This window comes from Girardinichthys multiradiatus, chromosome 20 (genome assembly GCF_021462225.1).
Source record: "Girardinichthys multiradiatus isolate DD_20200921_A chromosome 20, DD_fGirMul_XY1, whole genome shotgun sequence".
Classification (NCBI taxonomy): domain Eukaryota; kingdom Metazoa; phylum Chordata; class Actinopteri; order Cyprinodontiformes; family Goodeidae; genus Girardinichthys; species Girardinichthys multiradiatus.
The window spans coordinates 37750138-37774447 of record NC_061812.1 but is presented as its reverse complement, the minus strand read 5'-3'; the positions used below and the strand labels follow the sequence as shown (position 1 = coordinate 37774447).

Genomic DNA, 24310 nt, shown 5'->3' with positions numbered 1-24310 from the left:
ATGGTTGTTTTGTTTGGTAGGGATTTTTGAAGAGATGCACCGATCAGAGATTTTGTGGATGATATCCTATCATTAATTTTAATTTAATTATTAATTTAGTAGGATTCTTTTTTTATTAAAGCTCTCACCTTGTCATACCAAGGCTTTTTTTCAATACTATAAACTATAAAAAGTCCTCATTATTTATTATTATTTCTACTTTAGCTATAAATTGAATGTGTAAAGTTCCTAACAATAAAATGTTTTTAGTAAAAAGGAACAATGATTTTCTGAAAGACAACCCAAAGTTACAGAGTCGTCTCTCTCTCTCTCTGCATCCATGAAAATAGGCAAACACAATAAAACCCTCCTTGTTGTGGGATGGTGGGATCTATCAATAAAATCAAACTAAAGAATTTACAACATTTCTCCTTTACTCTTGAACAAGAATGAGTATAATTAATTTTTTTTAGTAACAGACCTCAAAATGTTGAAAATTCAAGATATCACCTTAATTTTTTGTGTGGGATCACTTCATAGTAAACAGCAGCTTTGTCTAACTTAATATTTCAGACCAAAAACTTCTTATTTTCTGTCCTGTGTTAGATTGCAAAATCATTTATTTGTGTATACAATTAAAATCAGATATTTACACACATTGTATAAAATTACTTATTTTCTTACTCTCCAAAATTTTGTAAAACTAAACTTTTCTGTTTAGATCACAGATAATTAAAACGATTTGTTTTTGTTAAATGGCAGAATCATGAGACTGATTTAAAAATATATATTTTTCCTTAAATGTCTTCAAATTCCCATTAATCTGCATCACTTGGGTGAAAGATTTTGGGCCTTCTTCCACAAGCTTCTCACAGCAGTTTGCTGGATTTTTGGCCTATTTCTCCTGACAGAACTGGTGTAACTAAAGGTTTGTAGGCTGTCTCACACACACGTTTTCAGCTTTCTACATCATTTTTCAATTAGTCTGAGGTCAGAGCTTTGTGATAGCCACTCCAAAACATTGTCTTTTGTCCTTAAGCTAATTGTCTATTTGAAAGACCATTTTCTTCCTAAAACTTTAAGTTCCTGGCTGAAGTCTTGAGTTGTTGCTTCAATATTCCCACATCATGTTTTTTTCTTATAATGCGACCCAATTTGCGAATTGCACCAGTCCCTCCTGCAGGAAAAACACCCCAACAAAAAGATGTGGACAGCCTATACTTTATGATTTGATGAGCAGTTCTAGACGAAGGATAACTGGATATAATTGAGCAGATGTACGTGGCGTGGCACCTTCAGGCATCTAAACAATTGGACCCAAAGATGAATCAGACTTGTGGAAGTCCACAATTATCCTCCTGATATCCTGGCTGAGTTCTTTTGATTTTTTCCATGATGTCACGCAAGGAAGCATGAAGTAAGAGTGTTAGAGGTTTGCTTTGTGTCCCTTCACCTGTCAGACACTTACAACACTGTGACATCATCATCTGGGCTTTCCCAAATAGTTTCAAAGCAAATTAATTACAGTCAACAGAAACTTTGAAATTTATAGAAACAAATAAAAAATCTTTTTGTTCATTATTCTCACATTTAGCCAATAGAAATTATTTTGGTAATCCTAACTGACCTAAAATAAGTTTTTTGTCAAACAGGGAGGGGGAAAATGCTGATTGTCTTTCTATACAGTGAATATAAACATGTGGTTTTAAATGTACTAATTATACAAGAGTTTTAGGCCTTTCTGTAATTGTACATGAAGCAGTTATATAAGGAGAAGAGGCCATTTCAGGCTATATGTGTCAGAGAGAACAATCAGCATTCCACAGCTCTGCTGTTAAACGGGACTTCACCAAAATTTCCAGAATAAAACAACTTGATTGCAGGTCTGGAACTCCCTTGCATCTTATATTAGCAATTTCTCTGCTACACTCAGTTAGCCTCACTAAGTGTGTATTCTTTGAAGTACATTAACCATTATTGTAACTGGTAGACATCTCACTGGTGCTGAAAATCACTAACTTTGAATATTCATTCATTCATCTTCTATACCGCATATTCCATAGTGGGTCACAGGGGTCCAGCAGTCTATGGACGAGAGGCAGGGTACACCCTGGATAGGTCGCCAGTCCATCACAGGGCAGCACAGACACATATAGGATATTATATACAGGATGCACATATTTACCTAACAGTAATGTTTTTGGACTATGGGAGGAAGCTGGAGCACCCGACGAGAACCCACGCATGCATGGGGAGAACATGCAAACTCCATGCAGAAAGACGCCTGGCTGGGAATTGAACCCAGGACCTTCTTGCAGCAAAGCAACAGTGCTACCACCGTGCACCCCACCTGCGCACTTATTGTTTCCATTAAAACATCCTCACTGAAGAGTTTACCAATCACCAATCTGGGCCGTTTAAGAATAAAATCGTTTGGTGACTGGGATCAGACAATTTTATTCCTAAACGGCCCAGAAACTCTTGATATATTTTATTTATTTTTTGTATTTTAACACCACATTGTTAAATTGATTGATTGTGCACCATTGAAACTGTTTAGTAGGAAAAAGATTGACCTTCCATGAAGAATACTTAGAAGCCAAGTCTTTAAATATCTGCATGACCCAACGGTGATAATGCAAAAGAAAATTTAAGTTTCAGGGTCAAAAAGTAGGGAAAACTTTGACATTATGTTGTATTGAAAATAAACTGGTTTTATGCAGAAATGTAACCTTGATAGTTTTTGAACGTTAAATCTCAATCAAAAATCCAACCCACAATTCATTGTGGGCTTAGCTAATTCCCAGTGTTTGATGCATTCTGCAGTCTGGAAACGGTTGAATCAAGAAACCAGCTTATTCAGGATAAAGTTGATGCTGGGGTCATTTTTGCCTCCTTTGTTATTTCTGTCTCTGTTTTCCCACACCCCTCATTTTTGTAATGTGTGCTTCATTTAAAGTATTCCCTTTGAAACAGGTCAGACCTCTCTGGTGCTTCATATTTCTCTAATGTTACTGAAAACATGTTTAGGAAGCCAGAGACCATGCAGAGCAAAACCCACAAACAGTCTTTATTTTCAGTATTATGTTTAAGAGGCTTTTTGAACCAATGTTTATCCCTCACCAGCCCATTTCTAGTTGTCTGAATGCCAGTGTATGATGAATATCCTCACAACCAACTTCCATGGCTTCATTATTTGCGCCAGTAGCCAGAAATAATTTTCAACATCAAGAGGAATGGTCACTCAACTCATCTAATTTCCAGCTCTGGTCCCTGATTTCACAACTTGTCTTTGCCTCTCACTTTATTTCACAGCTTGGTCAAAGGAGCTTTTGTGTTGAGGGTGTAGAGAATGAATTCAGCCTTTGGTGACAACTGGGTTATAGACATGGGTTTAAGCCAGGGTCTTGTTTTTCTGTCTCCTTTGATTCACCGGTCACAGTTCTACTTCCTACTTGGTTTTCTAAGAGAAGTGTCTAAATGGAGTCGAATCAATGGCCACCATTGTTTGGTGGGAAAATAAGCCGACAGCCGCGCTAAGGTGGACATTTGTTTAAAGACGTTGTGCCTGAAAATGAGCAACCTGAAACCATTTGTCTGACAGAATCTAAATAACGTGGAAATCAAAACATTTTTCATTTGCTGTACATTGCTTGTTGGCTGTAAATTTAGTCTTGTGATGGACGTTCAAACAAAATGCATTCCCATAATATGACAATTTGGTGACTGAGTTGGTGCCGGTCGAAATGACTTTTGTAAGAAAATGTTGGATGGTCTCTGTTGCATGCTTGTGTGACTGTGACGCTCTACTGTTTGAGAGAGGGTGTACTTACCCATGATTTATCACCACTGTCACCAAGCGTGGTGGCAGAGGGAGCTTTCCCCTATATTGCAACTTGTCTTTTTTACCTGCTTGTTGCTTAACAGAGACAACGCGATTGTGGGACATAAGATGAAAGAAAGACAAACATGAAAAGAAAGGAGAAGCATGACATGGATTATACTCTCTGGGTGGTGTTATTCGTAGTATTTTTAATTACAAGAATGTGTAGAAATGTGCTTAAATTGGGCACAAATACACTGCTCAAAAAAATAAAGGGAACACTCAAATAACACATCTTAGATCTGAATGAATGAAATATTCTCATTGAATACTTTGTTCTGTACAAAGTTGAATGTGCTGACAACAAAATCACGCAAACATCATCAATGGAAATCAAATTTATTAACAATGGAGGCCTGGATTTGGAGTCACACACAAAATTAAAGTGGGAAAACACACTACAGGCTGATCCAACTTTTATGTAATGTCCTTAAAATAAGTCAAAATGAGGCTCAGTATTGTGTGTGGCCTCCACGTGCCTCTATGACCTCCTTACAACGCCTGGGCATGCTCCTGATGAGACGGCGGATGGTCTCCTGAGGGATCTCCTCCCAGACCTGGACTAAAGTATCCGCCAACTCCTGGACAGTCTGTGGTGCAACGTGGCGTTGGTGGATGGAGCGAGACATGATGTCCCAGATGTGCTCAATTGGATTCAGGTCTGGGGAACGGGCGGGCCAGTCCATAGCTTCAATGTCTTCATCTGGAGACAGGAAGGTCTATCAAATGTCAAATGCCTGCAGGAACTGCTGACACACTCCAGCCACATGAGGTCTAGCATTGTCCTGCATTAGGAGGAACCCAGGGCCAACCGCACCATGCGGCCCTCCAAAGAAATGCCACCCCACACCATTACTGACCCACTGCCAAACCGGTCATGCTGAAGGATGTTGCAGGCAGCAGATCTCTCTCCACGGTGTCTCCAGACTCTGTCACGTTTGTCACAAGTGCTCAGTGTGAACCTGCTTTCATTTGTGAAGAGCTCAGGGCGCCTGTGGCGAATTTGCAAATCCTGGTGTTCTCTGGCAAATGCCAAGCGTCCTGCATGGTGTTGGGCTGTGAGCACAACCCCCATTTGTGGACGTCGGGCCCTCATCCCATCCTCATGGAGTCGGTTTCTAACCGTTTGTGCAGACACATGCACATTTGTTGCCTGCTGGAGGTCATTTTGCAAGGCTCTGGCTGTGCTCCTCCTGTTCCTCCTTGCACAAAGGCAGAGGTAGCGGTCCTGCTGCAGGGTTGTTGCCCTCCTACGGCCTCCTCCACGTCTCCTGGTGTACTGGCCTGTCTCCTGGTAGCGCCTCCAGGCTCTGGAGACTACGCTGACAGACACAGCTCGCATTGATGTGCCATCCTGGATGAGCTGCACTACCTGAGCCACTTGTGTGGGTTGTAGAGTCCGTCTCATGCTACCACAATTGTGAAAGCACCGCCAACATTCAAAAGTGACCAAAACATCAGCCAGAACGCATAGGTACTGAGAAGTGGTCTGTGGTCCCCACCTGCAGAACCACTCCTTTATTGAGTGTCTTGCTCATCACCAAAGATTTCCCCCTGTTGTCTATTCCATTTATACAACATGTGATACTGATTGTCAATCAGTGTTGCTTCCTAAGTGGACAGTTTGATTTCACAGACGTTTGATTCACTTGGAGTTATATTGTGTTGTTTAAGTGTTCCCTTTATTTTTTTGAGCAGTGTATATTGAAATCAATTTAAAAGCTGACTGAGGAATATTTAAAATAAATATAAAACCCTTCCTTTGTCATTGCCATACTGCTCAACTATCAGCAACCATTTAAGGGACTGCATAAATCCCACAGGCTACGTGCCAATCAAACACATATTCACACATGGGCTCACAATTTCCCCACACATACCTCAGGATCTCACTTGGTGTTACCACTGTACCTCACACTCTCTACCCCCCGTGTGAACGAACATGGGCACACAAATCACGGTTTTAGTCTCTTCACTGCCAGATCTGCTGCTCTTTGTTTATTTTGCTTTTCTTATAGCAGTAATTTCAATATTACGGTTGATACTTTGGTGTAACTTTATTGTTGCTGTTTTCAGCACTGCTTGTGTTTGTCTTGCTCACAGCATGAATATATTTTATTTCCAGGTACATTTAATTTGTTATTTTAAAGCCGATAAAGAGCGAGTTAAAGAGGATGTTGAAAAGCGAAGATGGGAAAGATCTAGAGATCAACCAGATAGAATTTGTGTCCCATTTTTGGGTTCTGTAAAGCTTTAATTTACAGTTTCTCTCTAACAACTATAATATATGAAGATATAACAGTATTTAAAGCCCTCCTACCTTAATTGGTCATAAATTATTTATATTAGAAATAAAGGCCTATGCCATGAAAGCAAAGACCTAAAATGATTTAAGTAACAGGGGTCTACAAAGATTACATAATTAACATTCTGACATTTCTTCAGAATGATTTTTGTGCAGTTAGCGCAGGTTGCATAACAAAAATGGCAATCTCTGCATGTATTCCCTAGAGCATGGGTACTCAACTCCAGTCATCGAGAGCTACTTATCCTGCAACTTTTAGATATATCCCTGCTTCAACACACAAATCAAATCAAATGGCTGAATTTCCTCATCCGCATGGCATTCAGCTCTGCAGAGACCTGGTAATGAGCCATTTATTTGATTCAGGTGTGTTAGAGAAGGGATTCATTCAAAATTTGCTGGATAGTAGCTCTGAAGGACTGGTCTTTCCTAGAGAATACAGCTCTTTAACTGTAAGATTTCAAAAAGGCTGCCAAGTTTGGATACAACGTTGCCATTTATTGGCTTTTCCTTGTTTTTATTATTTTCCGCATTGTAGATGCATAGTAAAGGCATCAAAACTATGAAACAAAAGTATATAGAATCATGTAGAAAACAGAAAATTGTGAAATAACTCAAAATATTGTTTATATTTTAGATTCTTCAAAATAGCCTTTTTTTTCTTTGACTACTGGTTTGCACACTCTTGATATTATCTTGATGAGCTTCATGACCTTCGTCACCTGAAATGGTTTTCCAACAGTTCCCAGAGGTAGTAAAAAATAAAGACAAACCACTGAATGAGAAGGTGTGTCCAAACTTTGGACACACCTTCTCACTTATTACACCTATTTGGTGTAATAGGTTCATCCTTTTGTTATCTCCTGAGGGCTTTGCTCTCTCTCGCTCTCTTGCAGCCTCATTGAACATCAGACATGTCTTGCATGGGTTTGCTAGTTCTTAAAAAGTAACAATTTTACAAAACTAAATTTCAGGCCTTAACATCCTTCCCTTTATTCTTTTTTTTAAATGTATTTTCTTGTTTGTTTATTTTATTTTTTAAAGAAATGCTTTAGTAGCGTCTGTTGGTTGTAGTTCTGGCTAAGGAAATAATGTTAATACACTGACGAATTTGACATATTATTCCCAAGTTAAGTCCACTAACTTCTTCCTTGTCTTTGATTGGGCATCTAGGTACTACTCGCTCCCCACGTGAAGAAGAAGTTCCTGGTGTGGATTACAACTTCCTCTCTGTAGAGGACTTCCTAGAGTTGGAGAAGAGTGGAACCCTGCTGGAAGTTGGAACATATGAAGGTAAATTGCAGCACCACATGTTTTACTAAAACATACTGTTGCTAACCTCCACTGTTAGGCATAGGGCAGGACTTGAGCTTAATGTGTGTTGAATTTGTAGAACTTGAATGCAGCTAACTAGCAAGCAAGCCTTTTAATCCATTTTACCAATAAGTTATAATTTTATAAATCATTGATCTAAAATAAATGTTGTGACATTACACAATGTGGTTTTCAGAAATAAGCAAACCCTTTTATGAAAAAGATCTTAGTCAGATTTCATGAAATCATGAAATTTGTCTGAGATCATGTCACGGTATCTCAATATGGATTTACACTCAGACTTTAAATAGGCCACTCCAAGACCTCTTTCCTTTTTGAGCTACTCAGATTTCCTTCTGCTGGTGTACTTGGGATCATTGTCTTACTGCATAACACAAGTGTGCTGGAGCTTAAGGTCACAAACTGATGAACCGACACTCTCCTTCAGGATTTTCTGCTAGAGAGCACAATTTAATGCTTCTATTAATTGCATCCTCATACTATCACACTACCACCACCATGTTTGACTGTCGGTATATTTTTCTGAAATCTTGTTAGTTTTACCCAGATTACCCGGCATGAGTTGGAGACTCAGGCCCGAGCTGCTCTTAAGTCGCAAAAATAAAAGATTTCAGACTCGACTTAGACTTGTGCCCTAAAAATATGAGACTTGGACTCCTGGTCTGAGACTCGAGTCTGTGTAACAATTTTAATTGGATGTAATGAAGATTTAAAGGAAGCCTTTATGTGAGCTGCTGCACATGTTTTACTGTGAAAGGATGAACTTGACTATTAGCCTGTGACGTTGGACAGAATGAGGAGAAAAAAAATCCTCCAAAAACTATTTAGTGCAATATGCTGTAAAATGCAGGAGAGACAATATGACAGGGGTAAACAGGTATTAACTTAGTCATTCATAAATTCAACATTAACAGGTTTTAATTTCTATTTATTGTTTTTTCATAGAGCATAAATAGCTGTTTATATTTCCAAAGAGGTAATTATTACATTTGATCAATAAATAATAATAAATGTTAAAGATAAAGACATTATTGCTTATGAACATTTATAGATTTGAAGTGAAATATCAAATGTTCATGTGGCAATTTAGAGTACAAACAGTAAAGGTTTGAAATACTAACCTAAATGTTTATTTTTGTCGTTAGAGACTTAACTTGTTAAACCCTAAGGGTTTTAGAGCAATTTCTGCCTGAAATTACATACCTTTAAATAAATCAAGTATAGCTCCACAGTTATAAGGCCTACATGCGAACTTTTACCTGCGTAAAGGTAAGACATAAAATAATATTTTTCTAGTGGAACCGCTATTTTAACCACTATCGTTGCTATGTCTGATTTATTTGTGATTAAACAAAGAAAAAATAAAAATTTTTGAGCCTCGCCAAATGTTTTTTCTAAATGAACATTGCAAAACACTATGGAAATCCTTTGGAATTCCTAGGAGAACCCCCAGGTTGCATTCGTCCACATCTTCACTATAACTGCAGCAAATTTGGACTGAATAAGTTGAAGCATAGATGTTCCACAAAGGTTTTAGAGGGCAGTGTGCCAGGCAGAAATGGCAAAGGGCAAAACTTTCCCAAATGCGTTTTTCACCTCATAAAAAGGAAATAAAAGGGAATCTGGTCAAATAAAATGCTGATTTCCATTGTAGGAGTCCTTCTGCATATGACATAGCCTTTGGTTATGACATTTATCCGTGTATCATCAAAATGTACAGTTGCAAACATAACTGGAAGCTAACAGAGTAGCACGCAAGCTGGCCGACAGCAACCAGCAGACTGTAATGTGCAAGCAAACTACATCACCAGAGAAGGTGCTAGAAAGACACGTTATGCCTTGTTGGAAAGGTGAGTGTCTCTAGTTTGTTATGATACGAGACATCTGGGGTTGCTGCCAAGAGAAAGTTGCGTTTTGTACCGTTTTGTTTACAGAGTCAGCAATGTCTGAGGGACCTTAAAAATGTCATCTTCTGTGTTTAAGTTGCTGTAAAACTAAAAGGTATTTGTGCAAAACTCATTTGGGTAATTGTGTGAAGATTAAAGACTCCTCTTGTGATATATTTAAGAAAAAAAATATTGGTGGCGTTTTACCTAGTTTTATAGACCACAAAAAAGGGGCGTGGCCTAGCGGGCCCGTCAGGCTTAAGAGGTTTTAAGACTTGAGTCTGAATTTAGGCGAAAGACTTGAATATTGACTTGGACGTGCCCCTCAAAAAATTGAGACTTGCCATGCTTTAGATAACATTCTGGGAAGTGAACATGCCATTTGCATGGTCTCCCCCTGCATGCATGGGTTCCATCTAGGTACTCCGACTTCCTCCCACAGGCCAAAAACATGATTTAGGTTCATTGGTCTTGCTAAACTGTCCTTAGCTATGGTGTATGCATGTGTATGCATCTCTGTGTTCCCTGTGATGGGCTGATGACCTGTCTAAGGTGTACCCCACCTCTGTACCAATAACTGCTGGAGATGGGCACAGGCCGCTACAGCAACCCTGCAGGGATAAGCGGGTAAAGACCAATAGGTGGTTGTTGTAGACATTGTTTGTATAGCATGAACTTCAGATTGCACCATATGTTTAGATCTTATTTCTAAATGAATTTCAGCAGTTTTTCATTCATCCCTGGATGGTCCTGCCTTGTCAGACAGGTTGCAATAGTTCTGGGGGAAAGCTTTGCTGCAATTTTGTTATCAAATAACAGTTCTTAACATTTTTTTTGTTTCTAATTTTGAATAAAACAATAATGGATGCTTTACTAATTTGGTACTGTTTTGACATCTTTGTCCTATTTTAAATCACCAAATATCAATTAAATTGAAATCTGATTTTTTTTTAAAGTTAATATTATTTGAAATATCATTGGAAAAGAATGTATTAGTTTTGATTTTGACTGACTAACCCCTCTGACCCCAAATTTCATGTGCTGCTGATGCTTCTTTTCTGTGACTTTAACCTCTTGCCTCCCATCTTGTCTTCCCCCTCCTTCTTTGTCCTCCAGGCAACTATTATGGGACGCCCAAGCCACCAGTGCAGCCCCCCAGAGAGAAAGTGATCAGCCGCAGCGGTGGTGATGCCCCACTGTCAGACAGGCTCAGCGGTAGCCTGCCGGGCTCGCAGAACTCCACTCCTCGACGAGCCAAGTCCTACAATGACATGCGAAATGCTGGAATAGGGCTGGCAGATCAGCAACTGGAGGACGACGAGGACCTCCCTGACATGAACAGCAGCTTTACAGGTATGAACAGACAAGACAAACATGTTGATGCTGAGGTACAAAGCTAGTTCAAACAGTCCCTCTGCCCTCTACCTAATGCGTTGTGTAGCGCAGCTTCTCAGCCTGAGAAAAGTGGAAAAATCTAATAACAAGCGATCATTTGAAGTGCTTCTGAACCACACTCTGAAACCAGGTCTCAACAGCACTTTGTCCTCAATTGATTTACAAATACGTTTTATTTAGTTTGATTTAGATTGTGGGCAGAATTGGCCACAACGCTTACAAGATGCTCGGTGCTAATTAACATGTGGCTTCTTCACATTGATAGTCGGAGTAAAACAGTTTTCAACTAGATTTTTTTCAAACCTTAAGGTGTTTTATTGAGGTTTTATATAATAGCTCTAGAAGACATAATTGTGAAGTCGAATGAGAAATCATGGGTTTCAGGCTTTTTCACAAATCAAAATCTGAAAGTGTGACATGCATTCGCATTGATCCTCCTTTACTCTGATCCCTCCAAATATAATCCACTGCAGCCGTGGGCATGGCAGAAATCATCAGCTTAGAAAAAAGAACCCATCTGTGTGTCATTTCATCCTAGTGTAACTCCAGGTGTTCTATGAATGCCTCAGGTGTTTGTTAGAGAACATCATTGAACAATCAGCATCATAAAGTCCGTGGGACACAGCAGACAGGTCTGGGGTAAAGCTTTTGGGCAGGATAGGAGAGCTTTAATCAGAGAAGCAGCCAAGAAGCCCATGGTAACTCTGGGCTTGGGTGGGAGAATCTGTTGACAGGACGACTATGAGTCCTGCACCAAAGTATAAAAAAGAAAACCATTGTTGTAGGAAAGCTCTAAGATGTCCTGTTTGAAATGTACCACTAGGTGCTCTGATCAGATGGGACCAAAATAGAACCTTCTGGTCTACATGCATGTGTACACTGCACATCACCCTGGGCAGACCGTATCCACTCTGAAACGTGGTGGTAGCAGCATCATGCTGTGGGAATGCTTTTCTTCAGCAGGGATGTACAATTTTCCTTCTATGCTCTATTTTGTGATGGCAAATTACACTGAAGGTTTTGGTTTTATCTTGCCACAGTGTAGTATGGGAGGTTAAGGGGATGTTAATGCTGTTGCAAGGCACTGTATCTCATGCTTGTTTTGTAAGGGCTTCTGTTACTGATATGGACACCTTTAACAAACAGACCTGCATATAGTGACTGTACTGCACGCTTATTGCACAACTGTTCAGCACAGCAGCATGAGAATGGCTCCTGTCTAGTTTACACTGTAAGTTTGGCACCCATTGCCTTTGGGAGAAAGAAGAGGAGAAGTCAAGAGCTCAAGGGTTAAATGGGAGCAGAGTGGAAGTGAGGTCAATGTAGCAGGAAATAACAGCAACAGGGAGTGACCTGGAAAGGGGGTAGTGGAAGTCTGAGAAGGATTGGGCAGCAGAACAGCGAGAGACTGCTGCTTTGTGAAGAAGAAAAAAAAGAAAGTGGAGAAAAGACTATCCTTTTGTGTTTAAAAGGGGGTGGTGTAGTACAACAGCTTGTTTATTGGTAAGTTGTAGTCTTTTGTTTTTTGTTTTGTTTGTTTGGAATTTATTTACCTGTAGATGAGCATGTCAGAATGTTAAATGGTGCCATCTTGCCGCGAGCTGCAGAAAGTGTGCAATTAAGCAACATCTATAATTTAAATAACATGAATGATGCAATAAAAATATGTAATGTTAAATCCATAAAACCTCAATGTTGACAGCCGTGCTGCACATTTAAAAACTCATTTGGTGATCATTTGTTATACCCCCTGTGGAGATGCTGACTCAGCACTGATGCTGTTTCTGTCTTGTGTTATTTTTGTTGTTTTAAAGGTGGGACCAAAAGTCGTTTGTAAGCCTTTTGTGACTCTAAGAGCTGCAATGGCTCCTGGTCAAGTGTGAGCGTGAAATGAAATAACAGGAAGCTAAGTGCTAACAACTCAGAGGCTATGACTCTTTAAGTGTGAACCTCCCCCTCAACTGCGTGACATAAATGTCTTCAAAGCTTCAGGCGGGGGTTTAGGAGAAGTGGATCCAGTCAGATGTATTGGACACCACAGGTTTGGTATAGTGTGTGAGACTAGCCCAGTACAGTTTTTAGAAATTTGAAGTCTGAAATAATTTTGTAAGACAATGAAACAGAGTTCATACACAGGCTGGAGAAGTCTTAAAGTATAGAATTTCATTTGGGTATTTTCCAGTTTTGGAAAGGTATATAAAACAAAACTGATTATAGAAAATTATCAGTTTCTGTCTATAGATTCTTTCACTCTGTCCTTCCATCTATCTATGCATTTTTACATCCACTATTCTGTCCATTCCTCCATTCATTCATCCATTTGTTAATTTGTCATCCATTAGGGATGGGCAATAATTGTACCGTTAATCATTAACATTTTGTTTTTAATCGCTGAAGGAATTTTGATCCATTGTGACATTTCACTCTAGATGATGTTTACACACCCCCATAACTAAATGTATTGATGTGATTGTTACCTTTCCTATTTTATTAATTGTAAGTTCCATGAACGCAGCAATAAATATTAATATTTTTTTTAAATATGATTAAATGCACATATGCTGCACTGTTTAGTGCTAAAATTGCACTATGTAATGTAACCGGTGTTCAGAAGTAGCCTATTCATTCAGTAAGTTGTTATTTTTGGGGGCTTGCTTTTGTAAGAACAGTGTTTGCATTTGTGGGGCTTTTTTTAAGTTTTTGTGTCCAACCTTTATAAAAATATCTGCACATAAATCATAATGAACTTTTGTATTTACCCTTTGATCTGACAACTCTACTCATTCAAGTCTAGAAAAATAAAGAAATCAGGCCAAAAAAACTAGAAACTCCAGATAAAGCAAACAGGTTTGTTTCATAGCTTAAATCTTTGTTGTGACTTGTTTCACGTCACTTCAGGCTCAAAGTGGACTCAGTCCTCTTCAGCAGTGAAAGTTATGTCTGCAAAAGCTCTTTTTAGATGATCATATTTGGTTGGCCCTATTTACATGAGTTTATGGACTGCTTTTGTTCTGCAAGGTTCTGATGCAACTAAAACGTGTGTAAGACCGAGCTGGATTTCTCTTTGTTTCTTACAGGAGAATCTAGTGAATTAGACGAAATTCCTCACTCAGTGCGCCCCTACGTCCCTCGCCATAGTGACCCGTCCTACGCTGGGACATCCCCCTCACCATCGGCCACCACGGAGAGCACACAGCAGACAAACCTTCACCTGAGCCATCCTCCCCAGGAGGACCCGCTGGGACCTCTGCCGGACAACTGGGAGATGGCCTACACCGAGAATGGAGAGGTCTACTTTATAGAGTAAGAAGCAAAGACTTAACTTCAGATTCATTGTGTCTCTTTCCAGCTTCCCCATCTGTATGTCTCCTGATTATCTTCAGCCGACTAAAACTTCAAATGGTTGACTCTTGCATTGCTTAAACATTTGTAAATGCAGCCCTTTGTCTTTATAAAATATGTTATTTAATGCATTAATATCCATGTCTGAGTTGACGATAAAGAAAATCTAAAAACACCAACAATTGATGAAAAATGTTCTGCATGTCTTCTAGAATAGTAACATAACCCTCCCGCAGTCCTGGAAGAGAGGCACGTGCTCTGTGTGTGCTACTGAGTTTTCCCCTGTCTCTTTCGTGGTTTTCCCACACGCCGGGCTACAGCGAGCCCTCCACATCACATTTCCGACCACTGCCCTAGAGTTTTGGTCCTGTGGCGGTCAGAGCAACCCCGCGTGCAGTTCTTTCTGGCTCCCCTGACGTCTGCCTCGCTCTGTACTAGTGCTTAGCCAGGAGTGCATTTAAAAAAGTATTTATACACCTTAAACGTTTTTTATGTTTTGACATGTTAAAACCACAAACCTTAAAATATTCTAGAGATTTTATGTGATAGAACAACACAATGTATTACATAATTTTGAAGTGGAAGGATACGTAGTTCTTCAAGTAAAAGGCTGAAAAGTGTGGCATGTAATTGTATTTAGCCCTCCCGAGTCAATACTTTGTAAGATCACCCTTCATCTAACATTAAAGCCGCGAGTCTTTCAGGCTATGTCTCATCTTACCACTCTTTGCAAAATAAGATTCAAATAAAAGACATTAAGGTTTGTGGTTATAACAAGTGAAAATACAAATACATTTAAGGGGTATGAATACTTTTGCAAGGCACTGCAGAATGTAGGCTTTCATTGCTTTGCAAACCAGCACAACTGGTGTGAAGAGCTGCATACTGATTAATTAATAATAACTGAAAATTGTTTAATTTATCATCAGTGCATAAATAAAGTTTACATTTTGTTCAGCCACAACACAAAGACCACCTCTTGGCTAGACCCTCGGTGCCTGGACAAACCTCAGAAACCCCTGGAAGAATGTGAAGATGATGGTATGTGAGCTTAATTACCTATGAGATCTCTTGCATTACTATGAAAATAATCTTTATTTCAACTCTCTGATTGTAATGCTTGCCATTATCCTGCTTATAAACAGTCATATTCTTTGTATTTTTATTACATGGTTAGAAACAAAAGCAATTGAACCTCTGATTTGCCTTATTCCTAGTTTAGTACAGGATTTTATGGGAAAGAAACAACTAAAAAATAAAAATAAGTAATGACATATTTCACATCATGGTTCATTTTTATGTTAAAGATATGTGATCCAGATAGGAGGTTTCCACTGTAACCTTTAGGTGTCAGTGTTGGGCAACAGAAATTGGTGGAGATGCTCTGTGATGCTCATTTCTCAGGAAAATAAGCCTCAGTGCTTGAATGGTTTATGATTCAGAAATGACTGAAACCTGTTTAGCATGTGTTTATAGGAAATAAATGCACAGCTTTCAGTCACTTGAACAAGGTAAATTTTTAGTTCCTGACTTTATGTCAATATTGCCGCAGACAACACAGAGATCCGGTCATATGGCGGGAACAACCTTGTCATATTTTGTAAACAATGATGATCACATGACGTTGATGGACTGGCTTTGATTATCTCTTGCCACCAAGTGGCCAGATGTTGACATTGCATCCAACTAACCCCTAGAGGTCTTTTTTTTCCCCCCTTTCTCATGCCCATCCTTTCTCTTCAACGACAATCCAATCTGAGTAGAAGGGGTCCATACAGAAGAGCTGGATGATCTAGGTACGATATAATTTCTAACACCTCACTCCTGTTTTATACATTTGTTTTTCATTACTAGAGTTGCCTTGAATCGTCTGGTGTGCTTCAAGAGTTTCAAAGGACACGTGTATCTGTAAAGTTAATGGTGCACATCTACATAATCACTATCTCCACAGTACAACCAGTGGCTCATTCAGAGTGACTCTGCTGTAGGCGAGAGGTGTCTATTTCTCTGATCATCCAGGAATGACACATCCCTCTCGCAGAGACTTGACATTTATCTAGCCTAGCCCCTCATATGTGGCTCTGATGTTAAACAAACACAGTCTGCATGTGGCCTTTAACACATTTATCAACCATCGGACACAGACCTCAAACCACAAAACACTCCCACCTCAGCAGGCTATCATTTCTTACAAGCCACTGATCCTGAATGGATTCTTCTAATGATGTTTATTTTTTAAACAACTCTCTGTGTGAGCCAGATGACAGCATCAGGCCTTGTTTTCCTAAAACCTATCAGCTCTCCAACAAGCATCTCAATCATGACACAGTGAGTCCAATTGTTCAGAAAAAAGGTTTCTGGACAGGATACCGTTTGTTAATAACTCGTTACGACTGATACAGTTTTCCCAGATGAGATATGTGATTAATGACTAACATGTTTAAACATTAACAGTAGGTTTGCTACCATGTGATACTTTAATTTCATTAATCTCATATACATGTCATATATGGGATGTAGATGTTATCTAGTTAATTGTTAGGAAACCTTTTAGACCACATCATGCCTCCTATTGCTGCAGTTCTCTAACTGAGAAAGTTGGAGTTTTTTTATCTTCCTTTTGGCCATCCTGCTTACCATATGAGTTAGCAAGATAAACTTTGGCCATCTTCCAGCCTTTTTCATCACCGTTGTTTTGTATTTTTTACTTCTGGTTTTCTTTGCCTGACCCAAAGCATTAATCAGCTGTTTTTAGAGTTGCATTAGAGTAAGTGTTTCATTAGAGAAAGTAGGACACCTGGAGACTGCAAAGCTGGTATGCTGAATGCGATCTAATGTAGGTTGTCATACACATGGATAATACACCAGCAAAGACATAGTTCTTTGCACCACAAGCTCACGCAAGAGGCTTCAGTCAATGTTGCATATCAGGAGAATGAGATGCAGTTGGGAATGTAATTCACCGAGCTCAGTTCCCTTTTGCTTTGGAAAGTAGGATGTGGCAAGGGGGGCAGCAGGTGAGAGGGAAAACAAAGTCTAATGAGTGACACGCTTTTCTCTCTGTCTCTATCATTTGTGTTTCCACACACTCAGATGTATCCAATACTTGTCAGATGCTAGCAGCCCCAGGCACCGTTTCTCTGTAATTACACACACACACACACACACACACACACACCAATACCTTACGCACAGGTGTGCCGTCTGTAGTGAAACCAGTGCAGTGTGAAATCAAGTGGGTGATTAGAATTATGCGCAAGGTGAGGCGGGACCGCAATCCATTTGACGTTCCAGTTCAAAACATTTGAATAAAATAATTCACAGCCACCACAGCTTCACCCTTGCAGCAGCACTCTCTCAGTAACCTTGCTTTTTTGTTGCTTTCCGTATCAGCTGGATGTGGAGAATGGTGAATAATGAGCTCACGTTTTTGCACACTAAATTATGGAAAATGAAACATGGTTTTCAAGATTTCTGTGTGAGTGTATTTTTAGCCTCCTTTACTCTGATAATCCTAATTAAAATCCAGTGCAACTAATGACCTGAGAAAAACCATAACATTAAACAGAGTCTACCTACGTGCAATTGTATCTCAATATAAATCCGGATGTTCTGTGAAGGCATCAGAGGGTTGTTAGAGAACATTCATGGACAAACAGCATCAGGAAGGACAAGGAATACTGCAGACAGGTCAGAGAGAAAGTTCTGCTGAAAATGGAAGGAGTATAGTGTAGTATAGTACATTGCCAGAAGTCATGCAGGGGACACAGGAAACATGTGGAACAAAGTGCTCTGGTCAGATGAGAGTAGAATTTTTTTTCAATATGTGATGTGAAAACCAACACCACTCTGAATACACCATTTTCACAGTGAAACATGGTAGTGGCAGCATCATGCTGTGGGGTTGGGGAGGATTTCTAAATAGGAAGATTTATGGAGATGAATGCTGGACGAAAACTGTTGTGTGCTGCTGTTATATTGAGACTGTGTTGGAGGCATATCTTCCAGCAGAACAACTGCCCTAAACATTCAGAAAGACCTAATAAAAATTATTGATGTAGGTCAAAGGATATAATGGCCCAAACACACTTTAAAAGACTTTCAGTTGTCATAGCAGCAAAGGCTTAGGATTGTAACATTTCAAAATGTAAAAGTTTAAGGGATATAAATATTTTAGCAAGAAACTAAATTCTCCTGTTAATGGCTTCACTCCCTACTCCCACTATTACAGTAGAGGTCCTCCAAATTGAACAGCAGAGAGTCATTCCAAGTTAGATGGTTGTCTGTAATTGATGCCCACTTGCAAACAGGAGCAAGTGGCACAAGGCAAAATTATTGCACAATTTGTTTTTGGAGCCATTTAGAGGCCTCTGAAATTAGCCTGGCAATTATGAGTGCAGCTGTGATCAGGCTGTAAAACACAAACAAAATGTGCTGTCAGAGATAAATGTTACACATATCGCAAAGAGACTGACATTTATAACATTTATAACATTGCTCAGAGTGTTTGTCATTTAGTGGGAGAAAAGAAAATGAAAAAAGGTAATTTATTATCCACTCAGCCACACACACACAACAAACTCAAATCTTTTCAACTTCCCTTTCACTCCTTTTATGTCTCCGCCTGCCTCCTTTACCTCCTTGCCTTTTGTTTTATCCTTTCCCACTTTCTGTCCTACTTGGCTCTCCCTCTCTTCGACCCTACTCGCTGTTTTCTTCCTCCTTTCATCTCCCTTCTGTCGCCGGCCTTTCATACCTCTCTGCCCATGGGGTCCAGCTGTGTTCTTATCTGATGTGTGGAAATGTCAGCAGTGAGAGGTGACAGAGGTGGGGAGCAGAAGGACAACCTGTAAAAGCGAAATCTTTCCCATCCTGGAAGGGCTCTAACGGATTTCAAATTATTCAATTTCAATTATAGGTCCATCTCAAAAAGTTTGAATAATATGGAAAAATACATTTATTTTGGTAATCCCCGTGTATCATATAGAGTCATCACACACAGTTGATTTCAGTAGTAGCCATGGATTACCAATTGATACAGCTTTTTAGGACCTAGTTTTGTCAGAATTGAAGCATAAACACTTACCTGCCAGGCAGGACTTTGTCTTTTAGACAATCTGGTAGGACATGCAGCTTATCAGAGAAATCTGGGGTCATGGATAAATGAAGCGAGGTGTCGTCAGCCTTTGTTTCGTCATGATGTCACCCAACAATGATGATTCAGTGCAAGCCTTCCTCCAACTTTGTCTGGTTGTTCTCATCCGTCCTGTCTTCTCTCTGTTTTGTCTTTCTAGAACTTCCTCCAGGATGGGAGAAAATCGATGATCCAGTCTATGGGGTCTACTATGTCGAGTAAGTCGCATGCAATATAAAATAAAAGCACAGTTCAGTGCAATGACAGATGTTGCAAACAGATGCACATGAAAAGAAACAAATTGCAGGAATAGTCTCTTTTCTTCTGGCATACAAAAGCCAAGTCTTCCCATTTTTAGTCCAACAAGCAAAACTTTTGACCTCGCTGTAAATTTGAGGTTACAGTTTTGTTCCATCAATCCCAAACGCATTGTGCCTCAGCTATTTTGCTCTGATGTGTTATGGCAAATGTAGGCCATTTTGTTTGTGCCATTACCATTTGGGAAAATAAGCAACAATTGGGTTTCTGTCTGGGTGTGTGTTTGTGTGTGTGTGCGCATCTCATTCATTTCAGACTGCGTGAAGCCGCCGGCCCTCAGCATTAATACAAATATGTTCCATGTGTATTTGATGTTGTTCAAAGCAGCACCTGGGGGCTCGAGGATGTGGCTTTTTTTTGTTCTGCTTTGTCAATGCAATATATTTTCTCATATACATTATGCACAATTGCTCTCATTTGCCTCATAATAAATTGCTTTCTGCTGCTGGGCTTCTCCATGCTCGTCGATGTGAAAGATGGTCTGTGAATTAAACCATCAGAAAAGGCTTTACAGTGAAGAAAGAAAGTATTCAACTCAACTGGTTTTCCCCGTGAATACATTTTCAATGGCACTAATGACAACTTCTCACCAGATGTCAGTAACGACTCAAATAATCCACAAATACAAAGAAAGCATAACAAATTTGTCTTCTGGGTCACCTTGTAATGAAAAACCTTTTTGTAAGCAGTTAGTATGGGATCACCTGTTATCAATTTGCATTGATAGGGGGCAGGATTACTCTCTAAACCCTGACAGATTTCAGATAATTTCTTTGCTTTTTGTGCATGATGCATGTCCTTTTCTTCATGTGTTCAATACTTATTGGTATATTAACTTTGGTTGTTACAAGGGCTGCACGATATCAGGACAATATATAATTGCGATACTGTTGCTGAATATTGACAATTTTAATTAGAAATTTTTTTTTTCACATGTAGTCATCAAGGGAAATTAAAGTTTATTTAACAGGCAAGATATTTTATACGGCATACAGAATTTGCATGATTGGCACTTGAAAGACAATCTAACCTATCGTTTACATTATGTTATGTTATGTTACGCGATATTGCACACTGATGTTATGATCGTGGTTTGATATATTGTGCAACTCTCGTTTTTACCAATATCTGGTGGGAACTTTGTCAGTTTATCCATTGGAAAAATATTTACTGAGAAAAATGTATGTATTCATGACTAATTTTTCCTGCTGGATATGTAGAGATTTGTTGGTGTTATTTGGTCATGTATATGTCAATAGAGGACTTTTGTATTGACTACTGGTGCATGTGTCCAATGCATTGATTTATTAATCCAAATCTTATCACCTTCTCTCCCCCCTGCCTTCCTTCTTTGGCCCTATGTGACTCTATTCTCTATCCTCTTTATGTTTCACCCCACCCGTCCATCCCCCTACTGTGCTCTGCATACCTGCTAATTTTTCCCTGTTTCTTTTTCCCTTAAATTCATTCCTCCTGCTTTCCTTATTTCCCCTCTCTCCCCTTATTAATCCACAGTCATATCAACAGGAAGACCCAGTATGAAAACCCAGTGCTGGAGGCTAAGAGGCGCAGGCAGCTAGAACAGCTGCCTGCCCAGCAGCCTCAGCCTCAAAGCCAGCAGCCACCTGAAGGTGAGCGCTACATCCGAGGTTCGTTCACAAGCCCCCACCAAGGGCGTCATTTTCTTTCTTTCTCTTCACATTTGTGCCTGCGTTGTCTGTGTTTAACTGTTTGCACCAGTTACTGCTATTCTACTCTGTGATACCGCTTGCTACTGCCTTATGATTTGCTAAGTACCCTTCCATAAAGGCATAACTATTATTTGCGGCTGTACGGCTCAGCCTTTTATTTACGTTCATTTCTGATTTCTCTGCCGCATTTGTCTTGTTTGTTGCATTAACTTTCTTCTAGGGTGAAAACAAGTTTGTTTGAGTTCTGCTTAAATAATAATCCTTACAAATAATTTGGTTTTTAATTTGTGTCACTAAGTAGCTCTTTGATAAAAGATTCTTATCAAAGGAAGCTACCAAACTCGGTCCATATGTAGGCTGTTTCTGATTTCCGAGTCTGCACTTATGCATTCATAGGGAACTCCACTGAGGAATTGATTGTAAATGCAGGTCAGCCCACAAGAGAATTCATAAATCACACCCCACCTTGTGCTCATCCAGCAGAAAATATTAGATTCACCTCAATTACCTGCTAAGTTTTTCCCTAGATCTGAAAGAAGAGTTTTACTAATTTTGTAGCCCCTTGTTGCATTGATTCTATCTCTCCACTGAGAATAAACATCAAGATTTCAATCTGGTGTTTCTAGTGCTAAAATAACAAGGTAATAAATCATTTACAGCCACTAAATTCAATTCAACACAAAACTTGTAGACCTGCTCAAATGGCTACTGGTCGTTTTGGCCTCTTTCCAGTTTGTACCCACAAATTAAAATTTTCTTTCTCCCTACATCCATCTCGTACCTGTCATTTCAGTTTTCTTAGTAGCTAAGTATTTTCATTAATTGTAGAGATAAATAGTCATAAAAATGTTTAAATGTCACTGGTATTACAACTACATTATTTTCTAAGGACTTTATAGAAGCAATATAACTCTTAGCAACCTCATGCTTAAAAGCATTATCGGCTGGAGTCATAAAACCACATTCCCTTGTATGAGACTATGAGTACAATCTAGAGTTACTTTAAATTATTGGTTGTCCACACAGGATATCAATAGGGCGATATGGCCAGCGCCCAGTCAGGCTGTGCTTCGTTTTGAGCTTTTTAACTCTTTCCAATAACTTTCCGCGTCGCATTTTCTCAGCTTCACAAGAGCCAGATTTTGTCCTGCAGCTTATAGCCTTGGTTCACTCTACAAACAGGATCGCTCTCCTCCTGTTTTTACCTCCGTCTAGAGAATATGTGATTTTTGCTGTTGCAGAGTGGATAGAGGACTCGGCATTGGCAGGCGCCCCACTGGCCACCTACACTGCCAACCACGAGACCTACAGGGACCCTCAAACAGGTCCCCCTATTCCCAACGCCATGGGACAAAAACGTAAGTTTTGTTTCTGTAGAGATTAAAAGGTGCACTCATTATCTTCTTCCAGTCTCTGTTACCCTGAACCACCCTATCATGTGCTAAACAAGAGTCAGTTCCTAATGTCATTTTTCTGCCAGAGCCTGAGGCCGTGTTTCAGCTTTCACGATGAAAGGCCAGTCATTAATTGACTCTCTACAGCAATTTAATATATTCTTAATCAATGCACAGAGACTTTATCATATTAATATTGTGCAGTGGATTGCAGTTTGTATGAGTGAGCACTCGAGTCATTGTTAAGATTGTAAGAGGTCTGTGCCCGGTACAGTTTTGTAATATTCCATGTTCAAATCAAACAATGGCCTGATTTCACTCATCATTTAGTGATGCACACACCTCCAGCTGCAGCGGGTTTCCTTCTCTTCGCTGCCAGCTCCTTTCTTGCCAGCCTCCCACTAGCAGCTTGTCTAATTAGCCCAGTCATGGCTTAGAATTAACCGCCTCATTCTGGAGCTCCCTTTTACTCTCTGTAGCCTCTCTGTCGGGTGTCTCTTTCCTATGTCGATCTTTGTTTTATGGCTCCCTGTCTCGCTGGGTTTTTCTCCTATCTTTTCTCGGTCTCTGTTATGTTTCGGTCCATCTTCCTGTCTCCCTTTGTGCCCACTCATTTCTGTCTCCTTCTACACGACCATCCTGACCCTTGATATTCTACCAGGCAAAGACGTGATTTAAAATCTCTTTATCTGACTCCCTGATTTCATGTTTTTACCTGATTCTTGGTCCAATTTCACATGTGCTGGGAATACATCAGCTAACAGTTGGGCTGCCTCCCGCTTTAATAAGAAATGCTGTTATATAGCGCCTTGCACACAGACATACTCTAGCTACAAAATATCACTGAAAGAAGGACACAGCTGAGTTCTCAAAAGCAGATGAAATAATATGCTGGGTGTAATCTCTCATTTTTCATTACTTGGAACTTAAATTTTGTTTTGTAAAACATAAACTTTAGCCTGTGTGTTTAATCAGCTGTTGTTGTCCTTTTGCTCACAGTCGCATCAGCGTAAACAATAAGCATACCACAGTTTCATGGTCTTTACACAAAGATTTTACAGATGAACATATAATATGATCCAACTTCTTTTAGCGAACACAGAATTGATTTTAATTAACCAACAAATACAGAATGAAACCAGGTAAATTTAGTTGTAGTTTTTTAGTAAAGGTGCTATAGTAGCATAGGAAGTCTATTAACAAGTTTATTTAGAGTGGCCATCAGCTCTGCTATTAAGGCTGTGTTCAGCAGCGTGGAAATCATGCCCCCCATCGCTTTCTAGGTTTGGATGTAAAACATATTTACCTTATTAATAGTGATGGCTGGTGCTCGTTTAGTTTCCATACAAGTACTGTCCTTGCAATAGAATATTTCCTTGAGGTTTTACACAATCCACGTAGGGGACTCTGCAAACATCTGGAAGTAGTTGCTCTGGTCGGATGAGACAAAAACCTGACACTTTTTTTTGGCTACAATCAAAATCCTGTATATGTTGTAAAACCAGCATTGCATGTCACTAAAAACACAACATATCCATACTAAACCATGGTGGTGGCAGTATCATGCTCTGGAGATTCCTTTCATCAGCAGAGATAGGGAAGCTGGTCAGAGTTGATGGGGAGATAGCTTGAGTTAAATAACTTCCAA

The 24310-nt window shown here is 39.6% G+C and overlaps 1 protein-coding gene across 8 annotated transcripts in view; it reads left to right on the top strand.

Moving 5' to 3' along the window:
* Positions 1–24310, top strand: part of magi1b (membrane associated guanylate kinase, WW and PDZ domain containing 1b) — a 167008-nt gene that overhangs the window by 94906 nt on the left and 47792 nt on the right. For 6 of the 8 annotated variants that reach the window (XM_047348605.1, XM_047348606.1, XM_047348608.1 and 3 more), the window contains exons 3-10: positions 7341–7460; positions 10505–10741; positions 13861–14086; positions 15084–15166; positions 15889–15921; positions 19420–19477; positions 21093–21226; positions 22510–22626. In XM_047348605.1, coding sequence (XP_047204561.1) covers positions 7341–7460; positions 10505–10741; positions 13861–14086; positions 15084–15166; positions 15889–15921; positions 19420–19477; positions 21093–21226; positions 22510–22626 — 1008 coding nt within the window. The remainder of the gene's footprint in view (positions 1–7340; positions 7461–10504; positions 10742–13860; positions 14087–15083; positions 15167–15888; positions 15922–19419; positions 19478–21092; positions 21227–22509; positions 22627–24310) is intronic. The other 2 variants (XM_047348607.1, XM_047348611.1) reach the window with 1 other exon arrangement.